Source organism: Thamnophis sirtalis, unplaced genomic scaffold (genome assembly GCF_051295495.1).
Source record: "Thamnophis sirtalis isolate CommonGarterSnake01/CBP01778 unplaced genomic scaffold, rThaSir2_p1.2 scaffold_9, whole genome shotgun sequence".
Lineage (NCBI taxonomy): Eukaryota > Metazoa > Chordata > Lepidosauria > Squamata > Natricidae > Thamnophis > Thamnophis sirtalis.
This window is the reverse complement of record NW_028261389.1, coordinates 67767816-67789118: the sequence shown is the minus strand read 5'-3', so window position 1 is coordinate 67789118 and position 21303 is coordinate 67767816. Positions and strand designations below refer to the sequence as shown.

The 21303-nt window shown below is 40.3% G+C and overlaps 1 protein-coding gene across 3 annotated transcripts in view; it reads right to left on the bottom strand.

The window, feature by feature from the left end:
* Positions 1-21098, bottom strand: part of CELSR1 (cadherin EGF LAG seven-pass G-type receptor 1) — a 182691-nt gene extending 161593 nt beyond the window's left edge. For all 3 annotated transcript variants that reach the window (XM_087722171.1, XM_087722173.1, XM_087722172.1), the window contains exon 1: positions 16602-21098. In XM_087722171.1, the coding sequence (XP_087578297.1) occupies positions 16602-20211 (3610 nt within the window). In that variant the 5' untranslated portion in view covers positions 20212-21098. The remainder of the gene's footprint in view (positions 1-16601) is intronic.
* Between the last annotated feature and the right edge of the window lie 205 nt (positions 21099-21303).

The following is a 21303-nucleotide window of genomic DNA, read 5'->3' as shown; positions in this document are numbered from 1 at the left end:
GATGGGCATGCCCAAGGAAGATGTCCAAGGGCACCACATTTGGGACCTCAGCTTTACTGCAAATTGCATCTGATAGGCAGGCAAGGTAAAGCCAAGAAAACATAGCTTAAAGTTTCACTTCACACCATCCGAGTGGTATGGCAGAAATTTGGTCTACAGGTGAAGACTTGGTGGAGGAAGAGACAGGATTTCTCTTTCCTAGTTATAATTCCCTCTCAGACTTGACTACATCATCTTATATCCCTTTTTTATTAATACATTTTTATATCACATAAAAATTCCATATCTATCATAACAGCTTGTTGTTCAGGGCACAATTAATTTTAAGTAGAAATGCCATAATGATCAATGTTAATCATAATGGTAAACATACTAAACATGTCAGTAATAATTGCAAAACAGTAATACAATTAAGTTTAGCCATCTTACAAAGTTTTCAATACAAAGTTCTTATTATCTTTTGGGTCTTTTTAGATTCTAATCTCTGATTCTGTTGATTAACTATTGGTAAAACTAGTCCCATGTCAAAAAAAATATTCTGTTTCTTCCTTTCCCTTTATTTTAAGTGTTAATCTGTCCATCTTAGTGCATTGTAATACTTTTTTATAGCACTTTCGTCTGTATGGATCTATTTGTTTTTCTATTGTTGCAAACGCAATTCTTGCTGCCGTTAATACATGTGAAATTAAATATATTTTCCCTTTGTCATACTGTTTTGGTAATATACCCAACAAGAATATCTCTGGTTTCAAATTTATATGCTGTTTTATCATTTTTTCTAGCCAAGTGTGTATTTTAATCCAATATTTTTTTGCCTTTGAGCATGTCTACCACATATGATAGTCTAAGCATCTTGTATCATTTTGAAGATCCCAAAACATGTTTCAGTTTCCTTCGCACCAATTGTCTGAACATGTCTGCCCAGATGGTAACAATGCCTGCAGGATATTGACTCCTTCAAACTATTTTCCCCAATCATTAGGCATTATAAAATATTTTGGGAACTCCACTTTTCCATTACATATACTGGAGTATCTATTGGAAACCCATCACAATGTTCTCCACACTGAGCAGCAAAGATACAAATGTTTGGACTTCCTTTATTTTTTTCAACACAAATTCTATTTTAGGGAGTGGATTATCAGTTTAGCTAAAAGCAGAGACATCACCCTGCCAACAAAAGTTTGTATAGTGAAGGCAATGGTTTTCCCAGTTGCAATGTATGGCTGTGAAAGTTGGACCATAAGAAAGGCTGAGCACCAAAGAATGGAGGCCTTTGAACTATGGTGCTGGAGAAGACTCCTGCGAGTCCCTTGGACTGCAAGGCAATCAAGCTGGTCAGTCCTAGAGGAGATCAACTCTGACTGCTCTTTAGAAGGCCAGATCTTGAAGATGAAACTCAAATACTCTGGCCACCTAATGAGAAGGAAGGACTCACTGGAGAAGAGCCTAACACTGAGGAGAAAAGGAGACAACAGAGAATGAGGTGGCTGGATGGAATCACCGAAGCAGTTGGTATAAGCTTAAATGGACTCCAGAGGATGGTAGAGGACAGAAAGGTCTGGAGGAATGTTGTCCATAAGGTCGCAATGGGTCGGACATGACTTCACAACTAACAACAACAATGAAGATTAGCACTTGTCAGCAACTCCATAAGCCAAACACATCATTTCCTTACCCTGTAGCTGCATACAGTAATTGAGCACTTTGTAAAAAAAGTTGCAATGACTTTAAAGAATTGCCAACAAACGCACTAGAGATGCCTCCATAAACTTAGAAAGCTCTTTTTTCTTTCAAATCTGAAGTTTATTATTTTATTACTTCAGTTTTATGGTCATCCACTTCCCATGAAACTGCACGATCCTAATGTATCCTTGGAGAAATGAAGAGTAAGAGAAGGGAAAGTTTTCATATACCAATGACTTCCTGCTAGTGCTTCTGAAGCTGATGTTGTCCAGATGAACAATTTCAAAAATCATTATCCCCAGCAGCATAATTAGCAGATGGATTATCCCAAGCTGAAGTGGATATACATGGACATCATCCCATTAAAGGAGGTAATTTATACTAATGCTGAACCAAACCAATCAATGAGAAAGTTTTTTCATTTGATTTTATAAGTAAGTATTTAGGACTGAAACAAAACTTTTTATCCCTGTCACAAAATTCTAATGTGCTAGTGCTGGGAGGCTAATTTAATACAACACAATTATTAACCAACTAACCTCTATACACTCATTCACATGTATACACATGTACAGTATAAGCACACACACTTTAATTTGTTGTAAATGTTGTTAATGCATGAGTCACAATTTGTGCCATCACAGCTTTGATTACTTTTGCCTTTAAAATCATACTTTTCCGGTCAAACGCACTTAATCAGAAAGGCAGCAGAAATCTCTGCAGCCTGTTGCAACAGAAATAAGTGAACCCCAATCACAGAACATACTAAGATAGATTATTCTGTTATTTACCTATCAGCATAGCACACCCATTTCTTTTGAAAATAAAAGAAGGAAGTTTACTCATCAGCTAATATAAATACCACAAGGTGGAATGAGGTATTAGCTTAAACCAGGAATTCACCATGCACCTGAAAATGTTTGAAAAATAAAAGTCTCCTGTAATCTCACATAGATTTATTATTCTCACCCTCTCCCTTCCTCAATGTGACTACCAGAGCATGACTGCCACTCCTATGTGAGAACTGAAGTACAAAACTCCAAGAATAAAGTGGGGAGGAAATCTATAGCACCCTTATCATATTTCAAAATCTATAGATCCTTATCACATTTGTACTGTTTCATCCACATCTTGTTACTACTTGTTGCCTCTTCCCAATTGTGACCTATAAGTTCTATTTTCATTTCATTATTTATCTACTAACATCCTTTCAAAGTGTGCTGTCCTCAATGAATTCTGGAGATTCTATTTAAAACCTTATTCTTATTAAAATAAGCTGACATTGAGTCTTATTGATTAGCCCTTGGGCCATATTAAAGTGCAAAGTTCCAGAAACAAATTATTACTAAAATTTGATAAAAGCAATTTAAAATGGAATTGATAAAATACAATTTAAAATGGAATTGATAAAATACAATTTAAAATGGAATTGATAAAATACAATTTAAAATGAAATTGGAATAAAATAGGATTTAAAATGGAATTGGAATAAAATAGTCTAAAATGAAATTGGAATAGAATACAATAATTTAAGATATAGATAAAATATGATAAAATTGTATTTCGTTGTTACCCCTGCAATCTACCCCAATCAGTCCCATATGCAGATCTCAACTGAACCATTTGGTTTATGTACTGTGCTGTGTTAAATGTTATTAAAATAAGTAGTATTAAAGCTGCTCCATTTGTCTTTGTTTTAATAATATTTAAAGTCCAACGCAAAAGCAGAAATCTTGTTTTCCTCTTGATGCAATTTAACAATGGGAAGTTTGGAGGTGGTAATTGTATAATCAAGATTTTTTTTCTTATTCTTATTAAAATAAGTTTACATTGAGACTTGAGCCATATCAAATTGCAAATATCCAGAAACAAATTATTACTAAAATTTGACAAAAGCAATTTAAAATGAAATTGGAATAATCAAGATTTTTTTAAAAAACCAAGAAAAAAACTAATCTGTAAACTGTTAAAAGAACCAAATGAAATAGAATGAAATTTCAGTTCAGTTTTTAAAAATGCAATGTATGCCCCAAAGGGTGAAAAAAAGATTGCTTTGTTCGTGTCCTTCAATTATTAAGTATCTTGCTTTCCCAAAACGATTGAATTACTCTTCAGTTTTAATGAAGCAGCTACTTGGTTTAGAACTCCGGGTATAGTGATCTACAGTATGCAGGGCTGATTGGTTGCTGAAACAAGGCATCAAAGCAAAGAATACATGTTCCATATATCCTCCAACTGGAGGCCCCTCTCCCTGGCAGGTAGCTTAATAAATGTTCATTGCCCTACAGTACTGCAGATTTTTAAAAGGCTTTGATCTTTGACCTTGCTTGAATAGCATAGGTAGTTTATGTTCTGAATTTGAGAGTGTGTCAGCTTTCAATTCCTTCTTGCTTTGCACTGAAATAAGAACATTAATACTGGAAGCTGGGTGAGTATATTTCGATTTGGATTGCAAAAATCCAAGAAACCATGTCAACCATGGCAGCTTTAGGTTACATGCTAGTTAGGGGAATTCTGGGAGTTGAAGTCCACACATTTTAAAATTGTTGACAAACACCGTGGTAGACATCAGCAAAGAGTTTTCTGCATCTGCCTGGATTTTTGCAGCTCAGATATCACCAGACTAAGTTTAATAGACAAATGAACCTGTATGCTACATTCACAGTTATATATTAGTAATGCACTTGGCAAACAATTATTTACACATTTTATATATTGTACATCACAACAGCTATGAGCAATTGACAAAGGACAGCAAAAACATTACTATAAATCCATTCAAATTGTAACAACATCTCATGGGATATTAGCACATCAATGCTCCAATGCAAGTCCTTCTATTCAGATAGGGATTATCATGTAAAAGTGGTAAAGGTTCTCCTGAACATCCATGATTGTCTGGCATCAGTTCTAATTCTTGTTGCTTAAGAAGTTATGTAATCCTATCCAGAGCAGGCTTACCTCCCAAGTGCTATGACCACAATGCAAGACATATTATAGTACTGGGAGAATTGATTAAGCTGAAGCATACATTTTCATTGCTTGCTAATGACATGTATCCATTTTTGTGTGAGAGCTTGTTTTGTCACCCAGGAATCGATTATTATTTTTTGATGTTAACATTTTCCCTCTCAATTATGGATTGATATCTTTCACCTGATTATAAACGGAATGCAATGTGATCTAATCAAACAATTCAGAATTAGCTTATGTCATGTTTGTCAAAAATCTCACATTTAAGCGTAACTCTATATTATTTTTCCTCTAATTCTGGAATGGCGAACCTATGGCACATGTGCCACAAGTGGCATGTGGAGCCATTTGTCAGGGCTCCGCATGTCAGCTGTCAGCTGGCCAGCGTGCATGCGCGCGCTGGCCAGTTGAGTTCAGCCTTTTGTGAAGCTATTTTTCGGCCTCCCCAGACTCCAGGTGTTTTATAGGAGCCTGGGGAGGATGAAAAGTCTCTCTCTCCCCCCCCCCCAAAATCACCCTTATGGGCAAACCGGAAGTTCGGGAACAGACTTCCGGTTTGCTCGTAGGGTCGTTTTTAGTCCTCTGCAGCCTTCAGGAAAGCCTCCTGAAGGTCCCTGAAGGCTCCGGATGGCCTCTGGGAGGGACGGGGAGACTTTTTTCACCCTCCCCAGGCTCCTATAAAACCTCTGGAGCCTGGGGAGGGCGAAAAAAGCATGCAAAAAATGGGGGGGGAGCACCTGTCATGCATGCATGCACACTGGTGTGGGGCGCACATTGCTTTATGGGTGCGGCACACCCACACACAACCCCCCCTGCGCTCCCCCCACTTACGGCACGCGAGCCAAAAAAGGTTGCCATCACTGCTCTAATTTATCTGAATATCACTATATACTATATTCATGTACGGTTTGCACATTCTTCAAGAGCCGTGGTGGCACAATGATTAGAGTGCAGTACTGCAGGCTACTTCTGCTGACTGCTGATTGCCAGCAATTTGGCAGTTCAAGCCCCACCAGCTCAAGATTGACTCAGCCTTCCATCCTTCCGAGGTGGATATAATGAGGACCCAGATTGTTGGGGAACAAAATGCTGACTCTGTAAACTGCTTAGAGAGAGCTGTAAAAGCACTATGAAGTGGTATATAGGTCTAAGTGCTATTGCTATTGCTTCTAAAATTCCTGGGAAAGAAATATTGCACACCTATTATTATTCACCAAAATAATATAATAGGATAATTATTATAACAGAATAACATTCACCAAAAACATCTTCCAGTACTACAAGTCATATCATTTTATAGGAAAAACCGGTTTACAGATATTTCCAGAAATGTTTATTGCACCAACACATGGAATAATTAGGCCTGGGGTAAGATTTTAAAATCAGGCACAGCAGGAAATGCTGTCACTTAACTAGCCCTGGAGGCCCTAAGCTGGGACTTTCAAAAGTTATAGTCGCCTCTGACAACACAGAGCAGGAACAATAAGGCAGTCATTTGCACCACATCAGTAGAAGTGATGCTATCTGTAATGAAAGAATTACCACAACAAACAAAGGCACTGAGGCTAAACCATTACTGATAGTAAGATAAAATTATTCAAATGCTTTGTATTTTGCCTCAAGAACTCCACAGTTGATCTAGGTTAAACCCTAAGGGTTAGTTTTCTAAACTAAAAAAAAAAACATTTCCTCAAGAAATCCCTGAATGTTTTGCCATATTATAGTAGTGTCCAATAGCATCTCCCACAACAAAGTTTCAGGAACTGGGTATGTCTAGTTTAATGAAAAGAAGGACTAGGTGAGACATGAATGATAGCAGTGTTCCAATATCTCAGGGGCTGCCACAAAGAAGAGGAAGTCAAGCTATTCTCCAAAGCACCTGAGGGTAGGACAAGAAGCAATGGGTGGAAACTAATCAAGGAGAGAAGCAACTTAGAACTAAGGAGAAATTTCCTGACAGTGCAGACAGTTAATCAATGGAACAACTTGCCTCCAGAAGTTGTGAATGCTCCAACACTGGAGGTTTTTAAGAAGATGTTGGATAACCATTTGTCCGAAGGGGTGTAGGGTTTCCTGCCTAGGCTGGACTAGAAGATCTCCAAGATCCCTTCCAACTCTGTTATTCTATCCTATAGAAGAAGTTTCTCAGATATCACATATATCAATATTTTAAAAAGTGTCTATGGGGGAATAATACAGGACATTTTGTTACTGACTTCAAAGTTTCTATACTTCTCAAAGAAATTATAAAGGCCCACTGAAAAATAGATTTCAGTCCAAAATCACAATAACCAATAAGCCAATGGTCTCACTTAATATAAAATAAAAATAAGCTGCCACATCATTAAATTTAATAATTGAACCAATGGTTAAGGTTTTTATTCAGACACAAGACTTTACTTATTGAAGGTATTATCCACCAGGGAACAAGGCCAAAATACTAGAAGCTCAGGTTTGTCAAATTTGTGGTCCGTGGACTGGATGCGTCATACACTGGCCCAGTTTAGCGAAGGGGGAAAAAGTTGTGATACATCACGTGATTCCGCCACGATGATGCGAGTTTGACACCCGGTGTAGTTGCTTAACTGAGAGAAAGAGAATGAGCAATTTATGTGCTCTGCTCTATTTGTAGAAAACAGGTCCTCAAAGGAATGGGATAAGCAATTAATGAAGCTGTACCATTTCTTTATGTCTGTATTTTAAAATATTTGTGTGACCACACATTAGTCATTTGCCCCTATGGTGATTCTACTTAGTCCATATTAAATGAAATCTCCAGCATTCTTAATAAATGTACCCATTAAGTAGCAGAAGGAAAATTGCTAAAAACATGTGTGTTCTAAAAAAAAGCCAAGGAGTGGAAAGCAAACTACTTAGGCCCAGCCATTTTGACAAGGATTAGCACTAGGAAAAAGACCCTCCTTTTAACTCTGTAACAACCCGTGAATCAAACTCTGTGATTTTGTCTGTCAAATAATTGTTTGTTGTTCTGCTATAAATAGTAAATTAGGCAGAAAGCCAACTCCGATGAGTCTCTGAATAACCATTATGGAGTGTGGCCTCAAGTGCTTTCTGTGACCAACGCTAATGCAGAGTTATTGACAACCATTCAAATTCATTAATAAGGGTCATTGTGAGATAGACATTGAACACTTCACAGTGACTTTAGTCAGGTTGTAGAACTTGCTCTCAAAGTTTAAATTAGAATAAAAGGCAGATGGTCTTTTGTATGCAGAGTAACAGACCTCAGAAACTAAGTGAAGCAATTTTGTGAAGCTTCAATAGAGGAGGATGCTACTGTAAAGAGGCAACCTGATGCTTTAAAAATTTCCCATAAGAGCTCAGGTGATAAAACAATTATTAGAATAATGAGGAAATTATATCCATTCGTGAGAAAATATAAGTTAATAGGAAAAGCCATCTGGATCACGTTACTATCGATATGTATTTTATTACACACACACACACACACACACACACACACAAACAAACACACACACACACACACACATACTTGGCTATTAATGTGTACCACATCCTGTATGCAGTAAACATTTTAATACTAATGGTTACTCCTTCCATTGATTTTTTTCTTTCCTTTCCCCCCACTAAATTAAAAGATTTTGAGTTAAAAGGTTAAATGGTATCAATGTATGCATGCATGCAAGCACATATTTATCAGTGTTGGAAGGAAAACCCAGCTGGTTCAGTGCCAAGCTGGGAGAAAAACACTGGAAAGATGGAGGCTGATTGGAAAGATAGTTTAATGATGAACAGTGTTTATGGTTCTAGTGCAGCTGACAAAATGGAATTGAGAGTAGGGGGTTTTAATAACTTTTTGGGGCTTTGCACTTGAGCTTCCTGTTCCTGTGCAAGAATATGTATTCTATCGGCTGTTGTCAGATTCCTATGGGGTCATGTAGGGGTCATAGCTGGGTCTATAGGCAAAAGAGAAAATGCAAATCCTAGGTGCTTGTTTGAGCTAATTTGGTCAACTTCTGGCTTATTGTTTATCTGAGCTCCCAGGTCTGAGGTTTGAACTGCTCTGGGATGGTGCAATGAAGGGGCTTGTCTTCTGAAAGGATGTTGGGAAATTCCAATTGTGACTTTCGTCCTCTGCTGGATCTTGAGTGAGGGGCTGCTTCTAATCCTACCATTCTGCCTTTGTTCAGACTTTGCTGCAGGGAGTTTCAAAATATCCTGTCTTGAATGGATTTCTGCCTGCAGAATTTGCTTTGCTTATGAATGAAGCTATCTAGATTCTTGTCTTCCTCTTTCAATAAGCTCTTTATCTCTTAAGTGCTGGCATCTGCTGTGGGCTATTAAGAAAAAGGGAGGGCTGCTTTCTGCCTCTAAAAAAACATGATTCTCCATTTCTCCCTTTGGGGAAATATAATATTGTGACTTTGTTAATATTTCCCAAAATATTTCAGATAAGTTTATACATCTATTTATACATTTAGTTTTCTTTTATCTTCTCAGACTGGCAGGAAGCCTTCCTGTTGCAGACATATATCTTCTTTAATGAGGATATAAGTGTTCCTTTTCATTGGGTCTGAAAGTGAATTTATTTATGCAGGACAGATTTTAAATGAAGCGAACGGTTGACACCACACATATTCATACATTTCTTTCGGTGTCATTCATTTCCTCCCTTTATTAAGACAACCAGCTAACAGTTATGGGACTCCATTTACACAACAGATTTCCTAGAACACCAAAACTATCCAGTTGGTCAGCTGTTATTCACTGACAGATCCACTTATTTCTATTGCTGAAATATTTTGGACAGTTTCTCATCTGCAGTTTCAAAGCTACACTAAGGGGATCTATCAGGATTTCCCAAACAGCGCTGAAAACAGTTTGGCTCCCCATCACAAGCTTTGTAGATGATAAAGAGTTGTATGTTTATAATTACATATGTCAGCAATGAGAGAGGTCTCACTTTCCATGTCATTGCTATTTAGTGCTTGCCTTTTTAAGTGACAAAGTACATCATTATAACCTTATCATGTTAACAAGATCCTTTTACACGCATTCACTGTCCTTGTATAGGCAAATAGGTTGTTAGCAACTCTCAGAGCAACAGAATTAATAAAACTTGAACAAGCAAATGATTTGAAAGTAAATGTTGAAATCTACTTGATTAATTTGTAGTTTAATTGAAAATGCTGGCCTAATCTGAATATAGCTCAATGTGAAATGTTTTTCTTTCTAAAATAAATTGGCAGAAAAAGGAGTGAAAACCATGATATTCTGAATATTGCATAAATTTACTTTGCATGTTCCTCCCCTCCCTTAGATAGTGCATATAAATGTCAGAACATGCATAGTCTTACAGGAATCATTGGCTTCTCTTCTATGTGGGTAAAATAGTAACTGCCTGTTAAAACTTTTACAGCTGCTATCAGCACTTTTATCCAGCAATCCTGAACACACATACAAATCACGGAGTTCTCAAAATGTAAAGAGGTATAGTCAGGGCACAAACTAATACATAGAACTAAGCCCCAAGAGATTTAATGGTGGGATGGAAGACTTGGGAATGAATCATAGGAAAAAAATTACAATTCTATTGCATATGAACTGGATTATTTTCAGTGAGACACATGGAAACTTGAACAGATACTATACAATGCAATCAAATCAGCAACACTGACACTTACACAAACACAGCCAATTTATCATTAACATACAAATAACTCCAGAAAAAGCATTCATTTATCAATATATTTTCTAGCCAATATGAAAAGGTATATCATAACATCCTACATGACACAGGAATACCCTAAAGATTCCACTAATCTAAAATCCCTTTGCCTTTTGCCTCTTCTGAATTAGATTTTCAGCAATGTCCTCAATAAATAACAATTAATTATATTGGTTTTGAAAATCAGATTATTTCTCCCCCTCCCAGAATACACCTAAATATAGTTTTCATAATCAAGGAACCTAATGAAACATCATGGCTAAAAAGAAAACATCTGTAGGCAAGAACATACACAACAGCACACTTTCTATCCACAATAAGAACATTATGAAATCTAAGGATTTTGAATGGAAGTTTGTTCATAAAGCACAACTTTTGTCATTTCCTTTTCTCACTGTCATTATTAGGAACATACACTTGATGTTTAAGAATTCTCCACACTGAAATTCAATTCAGTAGAATTTTTCAGAAAAAAAATCATATAGGCAATAGTGGTTTCCTAAGAGTTCTTATGAATCCAAGAATTGGATTCATAAGAATTGCTGCTGTATGTGAAGTCACTCTGTAATTCAAATTATCCTTAAACTAACACATACAGACATTTCAGAATTCATTAAATTTTTATTTCTTACTGTTTTTAGTATATGGCAGATGAGAGAGGAGTGCTTCTTTCTTGCATGGAGAACATTATCTAACAATCATATCAAAACAAGTGATTCATAATCAGAATAAATTATATCCTGCTTTCAATAGAAAGGGACAATCAGATAATTGTCTGACTTAAAGGGATATAATGACAGCAACATTTTACATTAATGGAATTTAATTCCCTAGCCACAGAGAGCAGTTCATGTCTTAATCCATCCTTTGATGGCATCCAAAGCAGCTCTTTCTTTCCTGTGCAACAAGGTAACAGCCAAATTTTGAAATAAGCCTTTGCAAAAGTATGTAAAAACAGTAGTAAATAAAAGAACAGCTCACTCTGCATAATTCTAACAAAATTCTGCACCTCTATGAGACAGGGCCTGCAACTGGAAGGCCTTAAATAAAGCAGGACCACTGTTATAAAGGGGAAAAAATCAGTACAATTATAAAATACATATGAGGGATATCTGCATGTGTATGAACAGGGGTAGCAGGAAAGCATCAAGTCCTCCTTATCTCAGTCCATATTAATCCATTTCTGAAAAGTTTACATACTTGACTAAGTTGTTTCACATTACAATGGTTTTCAGAGAGCAATTCACTAAGTATTTGAATTCAGCCACCGCTAATTTGCCTAGAAACCAGACTTTTTGAAAGTATAGATTCAAGAGTGTGCTTGAATGCAAAAGTGCTTCCAGAAAACCTCTTACGCAAAAAAAAAGGCACCAAGTTCTGAAGCCATTGTAAAATAGGATTTTGAATATCTTCTTTGGGTTGACTGATGTCTACATCAATAGGCTGTTTTAGACAATCTACTGTGTCTGATTTCAGCATAGACATAAATACCCATGTATGCAAACACACCTCTTATATTCATCTTTGTATTACATTATATTATGGATGATGTTGAAATATCCATTTAACCAAGTTTCACTTTCCATTTCTATACATAAAATGCAATTTGAGTTTTCTATAGTAGCATAAACTGTTTCTGCTGCAAGTATTAGAAGCCTTACTTTTTTCCATGCATTACTCTAATTAAAAAGAGATTACTTGTCAAATACTGTAGATTTGTAACATTTTCTTTATCACTTACAGTACCATTTTCAAAGTTCTAATACAGAACAAACAAACAGCTGTTTGTGTGTGTTTTTCCCTGCAGGTGGATGAGTGCCCATTGGTTGCTCCATTAAAAATCAAGAAACAAGTAAGGAAGTTAAATATTACAAGCATATTTAAAATATCATAAAAGAGTATGAACTGTAATGATAAGGTCAAACTTTTTTTAAAAAAATAGCTTCCAGACAGTTTTTATCTTCAGTAACTTCTTTATTATTTGGCTACATTTTAATTACTGCAACAACATTGTAGAAAATTCTCTTATGATAAAATTATTTTAAATATGTCTTCATTTAAATGCTGATCAAGTTTCACCCCGATGAAGCTTTTAATTCAATGGCCAAAATCTCATCCAATGTATTAATATTATTCAGTTTCATCTCTCATTTAATTAATGTTTTTCACAGTTATAGGTAATATCCACTTTACAACTAACTGCTATAGTCTAACTATTCAGTATATCGCAGTTTAAAATTTCCTGACAATTTTAGCCTTTCGAATTTATACTGAGGGGTGTAATACAAGAAACAAAAAGTCTACAGATAGTCCTCAACTTACAACTATTTGCTTAACCATTATTCAAAGTTATAACAGCGCTGAAAAAAGTGACTTACATAAAGTCCCGCCACTTATGACCATTGCAGTGCCCCCCCCATGGTCATGTGATCAGAATTCAGGTGCCTGGCAACCAGCATGGATTTATGACAGTTGCAGGATACTAGTGTCATGTGATCATCATTTCCAACCTTCCCACAGGTTTTCCAATGAGCAAAACCAAAGGAGGAAGCCAGACTGGCTTAAGCACTTCTCGATTTACTTAATGAACCAGAATGATTTGCTGAATGATCATGACAAAAAAGGTTGTTGTTTTGTTTTTGCAGTGGCGCAGTGGTTAGAGTGCAGTACTGCAGGCGGCTACTTCTGCTGACTGCCGGCTGCCTGCAGTTTGGCAGTTCGAATCTCAGCGGGCTCAAAGTTGACTCAGCCTTCCATCCTTCCGAAGTGGGTAAAATGAGGACCCATACTGTTGGGGGCAATAGGGTGACTCTATAAACTGCTTAGAGAGGGCTGTAAAAGCAACATGAAGTGGTATATAAGTGCTATTGCTAATTATATTGGGTGTGACCCACTAAACAATTGCATCACTTAGCAATGGAAGTTCCAGTCTCAGTTGTGGTCATAAGTCAAGGATACCTGCATTTATACCACGCCACTGTAGGATCAAGGCGTGATCCAGCCTCAGTTAAAATTAAGAAGTAAAAACCAACTAGAGTTAAAACTGCACAGAAGCAATAAAGCCAACATACACTGTAATATATTTACAGCTACAGTAAAAATAATACTTATACCACTATAAATTCCCAAACTTATACAAAATATCCCTGTGTATAACTGTGTATAAATAATTATGTGTTGCGTTTTGTTCCTTCAATTAAGGCGGTCATTATCATATTTGAAAGAGCTTTAATCTGGCTCTGAATGAAGGGATTGTTTAGATTGATGCTTAGTTCCCCAGGGAAATCCTATAGAAACAACAGACTTGAAGACAATAAACACACACAATGGTATTTGAAATGTTGAAACATTAACACAGGGGCCCCCAAACTTGGCAACTTTAAGACTTGTGGACTTCAACTCCCAGAATTCTCCAACCAGCATTAACACATTAAATTCATTTTTTAAAAAATTAGATATATTCAACCTGCTTACATCTAATTACTGGAATCTTTAGGATTATTATAGTGAAAATCCAAACTTAAATTCTCCTTTCCTTCTGTGTTGAACTTTATCAACCCATGTAGTACAGTTTGTTTTATGACATGTCCTTTATCTTTCAACATTAGATATTATTATACTATTATCAGTTGATTCAGCTTGACTATGACCATAGGCACAATCCAAAAACAAGACACCACAAGCCAAGATAATCAAGTCAACTCAGATATTATCTCTGGAAATCTCTACCTAACACAGAAGCAACAACTATGTTAACTACAATTAATTACTGGTAAAGATCTGAATCAAATCTTATTCAATTATCAAGTATACTTAGTATATGGTCTTGACAGATGTTGATTTTTTCCCTCATTTTGTATATGGAATAATTTTCTTTTGCTTAAATGGCAAACCACCCAGAGTAACTGGCATCTAGGTCTAGTGAAATAAAGGAATAATAAGTTGAATAAAGTCATAGATTTTAACAGTGAGTATTATTATTGATACCTTGGCTAACGGTGAGTGTTAGCACTAGTTGTGTAAGCATGATCGAATACACTACTGTTGCACTAACTTGACTTCTCTCCTTGGCATTACATTCTAATTAAGTGCTGACAGAATCAGACTAATTTGAGTAACTTTTCAGCACAAGGGGGGGCAAGGAAAAACACCTTCCAAATTTAATACACACGCTGAAGCCATTTCACACAAAAGCGAAAAGACTATCGGGAGTGAAAAGCATCCCTAACAAGATACCATTCACAATAAGGCTCAAAAGGTCAACAAGAGCTGCACTGCAGCTGGTTGGGAGGCTTGCAAAAAAAAAAAAAAAAAAACCCACCTCCAGAAGAATGAAACTGGAAAAGGCTAGACTTGGCTACACTGATGCTATAATTATAAAGAGCAATGAATGGCACAGTTTGAATGACAGTTCAAATACAAGAGCTGATCATTCCCTACAATATCCGTGTTTTCCAGATATACCTATAGTGTAAAATCGAATATCTATTAAACACATACTATTTGAATATTTTAAAGCCATTTTAACGTAAGAAATTATTAGCAATATCCAGTAGAATGTATTAATGTTTGTTAGAAAACAAAAGCTGGTACATTTAAACATATATGAATCTCCTTGCCATGTAATGTAGATTTTGTTTAAAACTAACTATCTAATGTGCGACTAGCTACTGCAGGCAGCAACAAGACATGTATTATAATGAATGAGATTGCTTCTGCAATTCTTAATTTCCCAATATTTCTCAAAGTTACAAAACAATAATGAAATCAAAAGCACTTAAAGCCATTTAGTCAGATTCAATACAAGTGTTTTTAAACTCCTTAACTTGTTAAACTCTTCATAGAGTCAAATACAATGGATGGAGCCAGTCTTGCCTATGAAAATCCATGCCAAAATAAATGTATTCGAAGATAAAATCCAGCTTAAATTCCTTTAATTTCAGAGGAGGGTTTATAAAACTGCTTTGACATGCATAACATTTTCCCACAAAATGTGGATAAAAACTACATCCCCCAGAATATTGACTCTTACAGCCAAAATATTGTCCCTACATATTTCTGGAGCATCATATTAATGTCTATGTGGAAATCTTTTTTTTTCTACTTTAGAGATAGTGCTACATTGTTCTTCCTGCACCAACAACAATATCAGACTAATCCTTGTTAATACTGCAAATGCATTTAGATTTATCTTGACTAGGCAAAATCTATTATGTTAATCATCAAACAGGATGCTATGGAATTTGCCCTTAAAGTCTTCTACTCCTACTAAAATATGTCTGGAAATAATGACAATAGATATATACAAAAGGCAGTAATATTGCCAAGTCTTCTGCTTCTGGTTTGCTTTAGGATTATTAATACTACTGTTGCCATCTCCTGAATTCACATTAAAGAACTTTGGCCTTAAAATGCTAAGCATGCAAAATAGTTAAATTATATAAATATTCTAGACCGGTGTTTCTCAACCTTGGCAACTTGAAGATGTCCGGACTTCAACTCCCAGAATTCCCCAGCCAGCATTCGCTGGCTGGGGAATTCTGGGAGTTGAAGTCCGGACATCTTCAAGTTGCCAAGGTTGAGAAACACTGTTCTAGACGTTGTGGTCTCACAAGAAAGGTGTTTGTTGAGCATTTGCTCCTACAGACATTATATTCATTATAATTGTAAAAAATCATCCAACATAGGATTTAGGACTCACCTGAACTGACAAATTTCCTAATGCTACCAGTGTAACTATGCTTGGGATTAAGCTTTGGAGGTATGGAAACAGAAACTACAGCTGATTTCAAAGGATCCAACTTATTACTGACTTATTATTAACTTATTTTTAATATATGTTCAACATTTAAATAATGTAAACCTAGCTCACCAGCAGAAATACACAGTACCATTATACCTTGATTTACCTTATATTATCCAAGTTTCAATATGACAGGCTAACTCTTCCAGAGAGTTAGTATCAAAACAAAGCACGACTTCATTCCAACAAATTCAAAGTTTCCCTTGCCTGCTTTCAGCTTTCCTTCTAAAATATATCAGTATAAACTGTGTTTCTCAACCTCAGCAATGTCAAATCCATGAACTAACTCCCAGAATTGCTTGGCCAGCACAGAAAATTAAAAATCGAAATGCATAAAGTTCCCATTTGCCTATGCTGTCAATAAATAAATGGAGTGCAGCTACCATTATCTGACTTCACAAACTCCAAATATAGTTAATACATACTTACCAGAAACTGATACTTTCATGATGGCCTCAAGGGGTCTGTTGTTGTCCAGATCTCGGCTGAGCTTCAGTTCTCCAGTAGCAGAATCCAAAACCAGCAGGTTTAATTCATTGCCTTGGACAAAGGTATAGTAAAGCTGGTCAGATACATCAGGATCCTGGGCGGGGATCTTGCCAATCACTCCAGAAGGAAAGCTATTAGATTTGTTGGTGACATAATTGTTGAACAGGATCTGAAAGTCATGCAACACAGGAGGGTTGTCGTTTTGATCCAACAGGCGTATGTGCACGGTAGCTCGGCTCACAAGTGGGGCTGAGATAGCTTGTACCACAATAACATACTCTGTCTGGCTCTCGTAATCCAGGTCCATCAGGGCTGTAAGGTCACCATTAAGCAAGTCAAGCTGGAAGACCTCAGGAATGTTTCCCTCTACGATCTGATACATGATCTGCGCGTTGGTTCCTTCATCGGGGTCTACTGCACTAATCCTGGCCACGATTGAACCAACAGGACTGTTCTCCTGAATAAAGATGTCAAATTCGTCCTGTTCAAAAACAGGGGGGTTATCATTGATATCCAGTACAGTAACTTGGATATCAACAGTTGCATTGAGAGGTGGGCTGCCCTTATCCACAGCAAGAGCCCGCAAGCTGTAAACAGCCACATTTTCACGATCCAACTTGCGCAATGTCCGTATCACCCCTGATGTGGGTTCAATGTAAAAATCCCCATCCCCATCATCCCCACCCAGGAAAGTATAAGCCAGGCGGCCATTGGGACCTGAGTCACGGTCTACAGCGGACACCTGCAAAACACTGGTGGACAGAGGAACATCTTCAAAAACAGAGCCCAGATACCGATCTCGAAGAAAACGAGGTGCATTGTCATTGGCATCTAGAATGAGGATCTCCACATAGGTAGTATCAGACTTCTGGGGGATCCCATTGTCTTGGGCTGTGATGGCTAATGTGTAAGAAGCTTGGTCTTCATAGTCCAATTCCATCAAGGTAGTGATTGTCCCTGTGTCAGGATCAATGCGGAACTGAGGGATGTTGTCTTCCAAGATGTAAGTAATTCTTGCATTCTCTCCAGTATCTTCATCCGTGGCACTGATGGTTACAATGGACGTTCCAATGGGCTTGTCCTCACTGACACTCACGGTATAGTGGGAACTTTGGAAAACCGGTCGGTGTGTATTGGCATCTGTGACGTTGATGAAGACTTGCACCGTATCAAACAGAGTTCCATCTGAAGCAGTGACGGTCAACACATATTGCCTTTCCTGCTTATAATCTAGGGGCAAGGCCAGAGTGATCAGACCACCACCGCTCTGACTAGTGATGGAAAAGCGATTCCTTGTGTTGCCACTCGTGATCTGGTAGGTTACTACACTGTTGACATCTTTGTCCATTGCAGTCAAGGTCAAGACGCTGCTGCCTACTGCCGCATCCTCATTCAGCCTGAGCTGGTATACTTTTTCAGTGAAAGTAGGACTGTTATCGTTGACATCAAGGACAGTGATAGACACACTGGCAGAGGAAGACATGACAGGCACTCCGTGGTCTCTGGCCTCCACCCCAAAATGGTAATTCTCTGTAGTCTCTCGGTCGAGCTCAGTTGACACTGTAATCCAACCTGTACTATTGTTGATCTGGAATGGAAACCCTGCATTCCCCTGTATTGGGGATGCCAAGGCAGGAAGATGGGAGAGCTCGAAGATTTTGTATTCCAAGCGAGCGTTGTCCCCAGAGTCAGCATCTACTGCCTGAATGTGTAACACGGAATATCCTTTGGGGACATTTTCTAGCACTGTGGCTTGAAAGGGGGTGCTTACAAAAATAGGGGCATTGTCATTGACGTCTAACACTTGGATGGACACCATCCCACTCGAATTGATCTGTGGGGGCCTCCCTCCATCCTGTGCCTTGATCCTGAGAGTGTATTCTCGGATGGCCTCATAGTCCAGGGGGTTGATCAAGTCAATAGAGCCAGAGAAAGAATGGATATAAAATTGGCCTTTCAGGTTGCCACTGACGATGCTATAATGGACCTGGGCATTGTTGCCCCTGTCTCGGTCAGTGGCTTTTACTTGCAATACTTGACTGTTGATCGGAGTATCCTCTGGTATTTGTACCAAGTAGCGTTTCTCGCTGAATTGTGGGGAATTGTCGTTCTCATCTTCCACTGTGATGTGCACCGTGACTGTGGCGCTTCGTGGACCTGGTTCTTTCCCTTGGTCATTGGCTTCGACCACAAGATGGTATTCTGAGACTTCCTCCCTATCCACCGTGGCACAGGTTCTCACAACACCAGAATATGGGTCAATCTCAAAAATCCCTTCCCCAGAGCCTGGTTCTAGGATACGATAGAGCAAATTAGCATTGTCTGGAGCATCCTCATCTGTGGCACGAATCGTTAGCACCTCGTAACCTACCTCCAGGTTCTCTCGGATGGTCTCCCGATACTCCGGCTGTTCAAACACGGGATCGTGGTCATTGGTGTCACTGACAGTCACCGTCAGGAAGGTGACGGCTGAGCGTTGCCGCGGAGACCCGTGATCCGTCGCAGTCACCTGAAGCACGTGGGTGTCTTTCGTCTCTCGATCCAGCTTACGGCTGGTGACGATTGCTCCCGTGTTGGAATCCACGGAGAAGTAATCGTTGGACCTCTTGTCGAAAAAGGCCTCCATAGAATAGGTCAACCGGCCTGCTTCCCCTTCATCTGGATCATGGGCTTCTAGAGTGATGACCGAGGTACCTGCGGGCTGGTTCTCAGCAATCGAAACTTGGTAATTGGGCAGTTTGAACTGAGGCGGGCTGTTCACACTCCTCATCCTCCGAGGTCCTCGAGGGCCAGAATCCCAACTGCCACCATCCTGGGCCATCACTTCCAATTGATCCCCTACTGGCTGTTCCACTCCCCAGTGCCTAGGCCTTCCCAGATCCACCAAAACACTCCCTTGAGTCCTCTTCAGGTGACAAAGAAGCTGCAGGGGGCAGCTGCCTTGGGGAAGACGGCAGTCTAGTGGTTTCTCCCCAACTTCCCCCAAAGGTCGACCTTTGGGGCAGATACACCATGGGAAACTGGTCAGAGTCATGAGAGCCCAGAGCAGGGGTCCTGCTTTCGCCTCCTCCCCCACTTTGGGAAGCACCTGCTGCCCAGCGGGCGGAGGGAAGCACAGCAGAGAAGCCCAATGCTGGGGAAGAGCTGGAGAAGCGGCCAGGCGAGGCAGGGTGGCAACGCGGGGGGACCGGCCGGGGGAGGCCCAGCCGTGCAGGTAAACGGGCAGGCGGAGCGAGAGAAGGACGCCGGCGGCCGGAGAAGCCAGGCGCAAATGGAGGGGCAGCGGGTTTCTCCTCAGGCCCGCGCACTCCACCGGCGCCGCCGCCGTCTTCAGCAGCCCGTCGCTCGTCGCTTCCACGGCGTCCCTCAGCTGACGGGGCGTCCGAGTCTTGTCCAGAAAGCAGAGCCACTCCGGTCCCAGCGACAGGTCCAAAAGCAAGCGGCCCGCGTTGTCGTCGCCGCAGAGGAGATGCAGCTCCCAGCCCGCCGTCGCGAGCGCCAGCAGCCAAATCCACGACAGGCAGGCGGCGGCCCCCGGCAAACGGAGCATCTCCGAGGCTTGGCAAGCAGGGAGGACGGCCGAAGGGCTACACAATCCATCCACCCCCCTGAGCTGCTCATCCGGCCTCGTCCATCAGCAGCTGGGGAGAGCCTGGAGAAAAGGGCGAGGCTCCCCCTCCTCTCCGGCGCGGGGAGACCGAACTTTTTCGCCCACTTTCCCGAAGTTGGCGGCGGATGCTGCGGCGGGCTTCGTCGAAACGGCGCTCAAAATGGCTCCTCGCCACCCAATCGGGCCCCCGCCGGCCGTTTAGCCGAGGCTCACCCTGGACGGCAACTTCCCAAAACGGATCCCGGCCTCGCCATGGGAGCCGCGAGCGCCGCGGCTTCTTCGCGCGTGGCTGCGATCTCCCCCTTCGCGGCTCGGCTGCTCAGTTAGATGTCCCCGACGGCAAGGGAAAGAGAGATCCGGCGTGGCGCAGATCCAGTGGCTCCCTCCGGGAAGCGCCTCTTATCCTTTTCCCCCCGGCCAGAAGGCAGGCGCACGCGTCTCTTCTTCTCCCGGCTGAAAGTTACGGGCTCGCCTTCCCAAAGGAGCGCAACTTTCCCGCGAGGGTTTTTCCCCGGCCGGCGCTTCTCGCTTCTCAATCGGCTGAGAAAGTTGGGCTTCTAACGACGATCCGGGAGCGCACGGAGCGCCTCGCCTTAGGAAAGTTTGCCCGGCGATAGCTGCGTTTCTCTGCGGCTCGTTTTTTTCTTCGCCTCTCCCTCCGGCTCCTCCTCCCCTTCTGCTCTCTGGCGTATTGTCACCAAACCTGAAAGGATCTGGTTGCTCAAAAGTCTCTATGGAGACCGCAGATGGGTCCCCAGAAAAGACCGAGACGCGGAGCAGCCAAAAATTGCCTTCCTGGGCAACCTAACCTGCACGGCAAACCAGGGCGGCGGCGGCGGCGGCGGCGGTGGAGGGCGGGGGCCGAGAGGTGTGTCTGGCGAGGTGGAATGGGACGGGGAGTGTCTGCAGGGGAGCAACCGCTCGGGAGCTCCCTGTTGCCGAAAGAGGCGGGTTCCCGAGAGCGCTTTAACTTTGCTGGGGAGGCTGGTCGCAGAGCGCTCTCTGTTGGCCCGGGATCTGCAAGAGTCACGG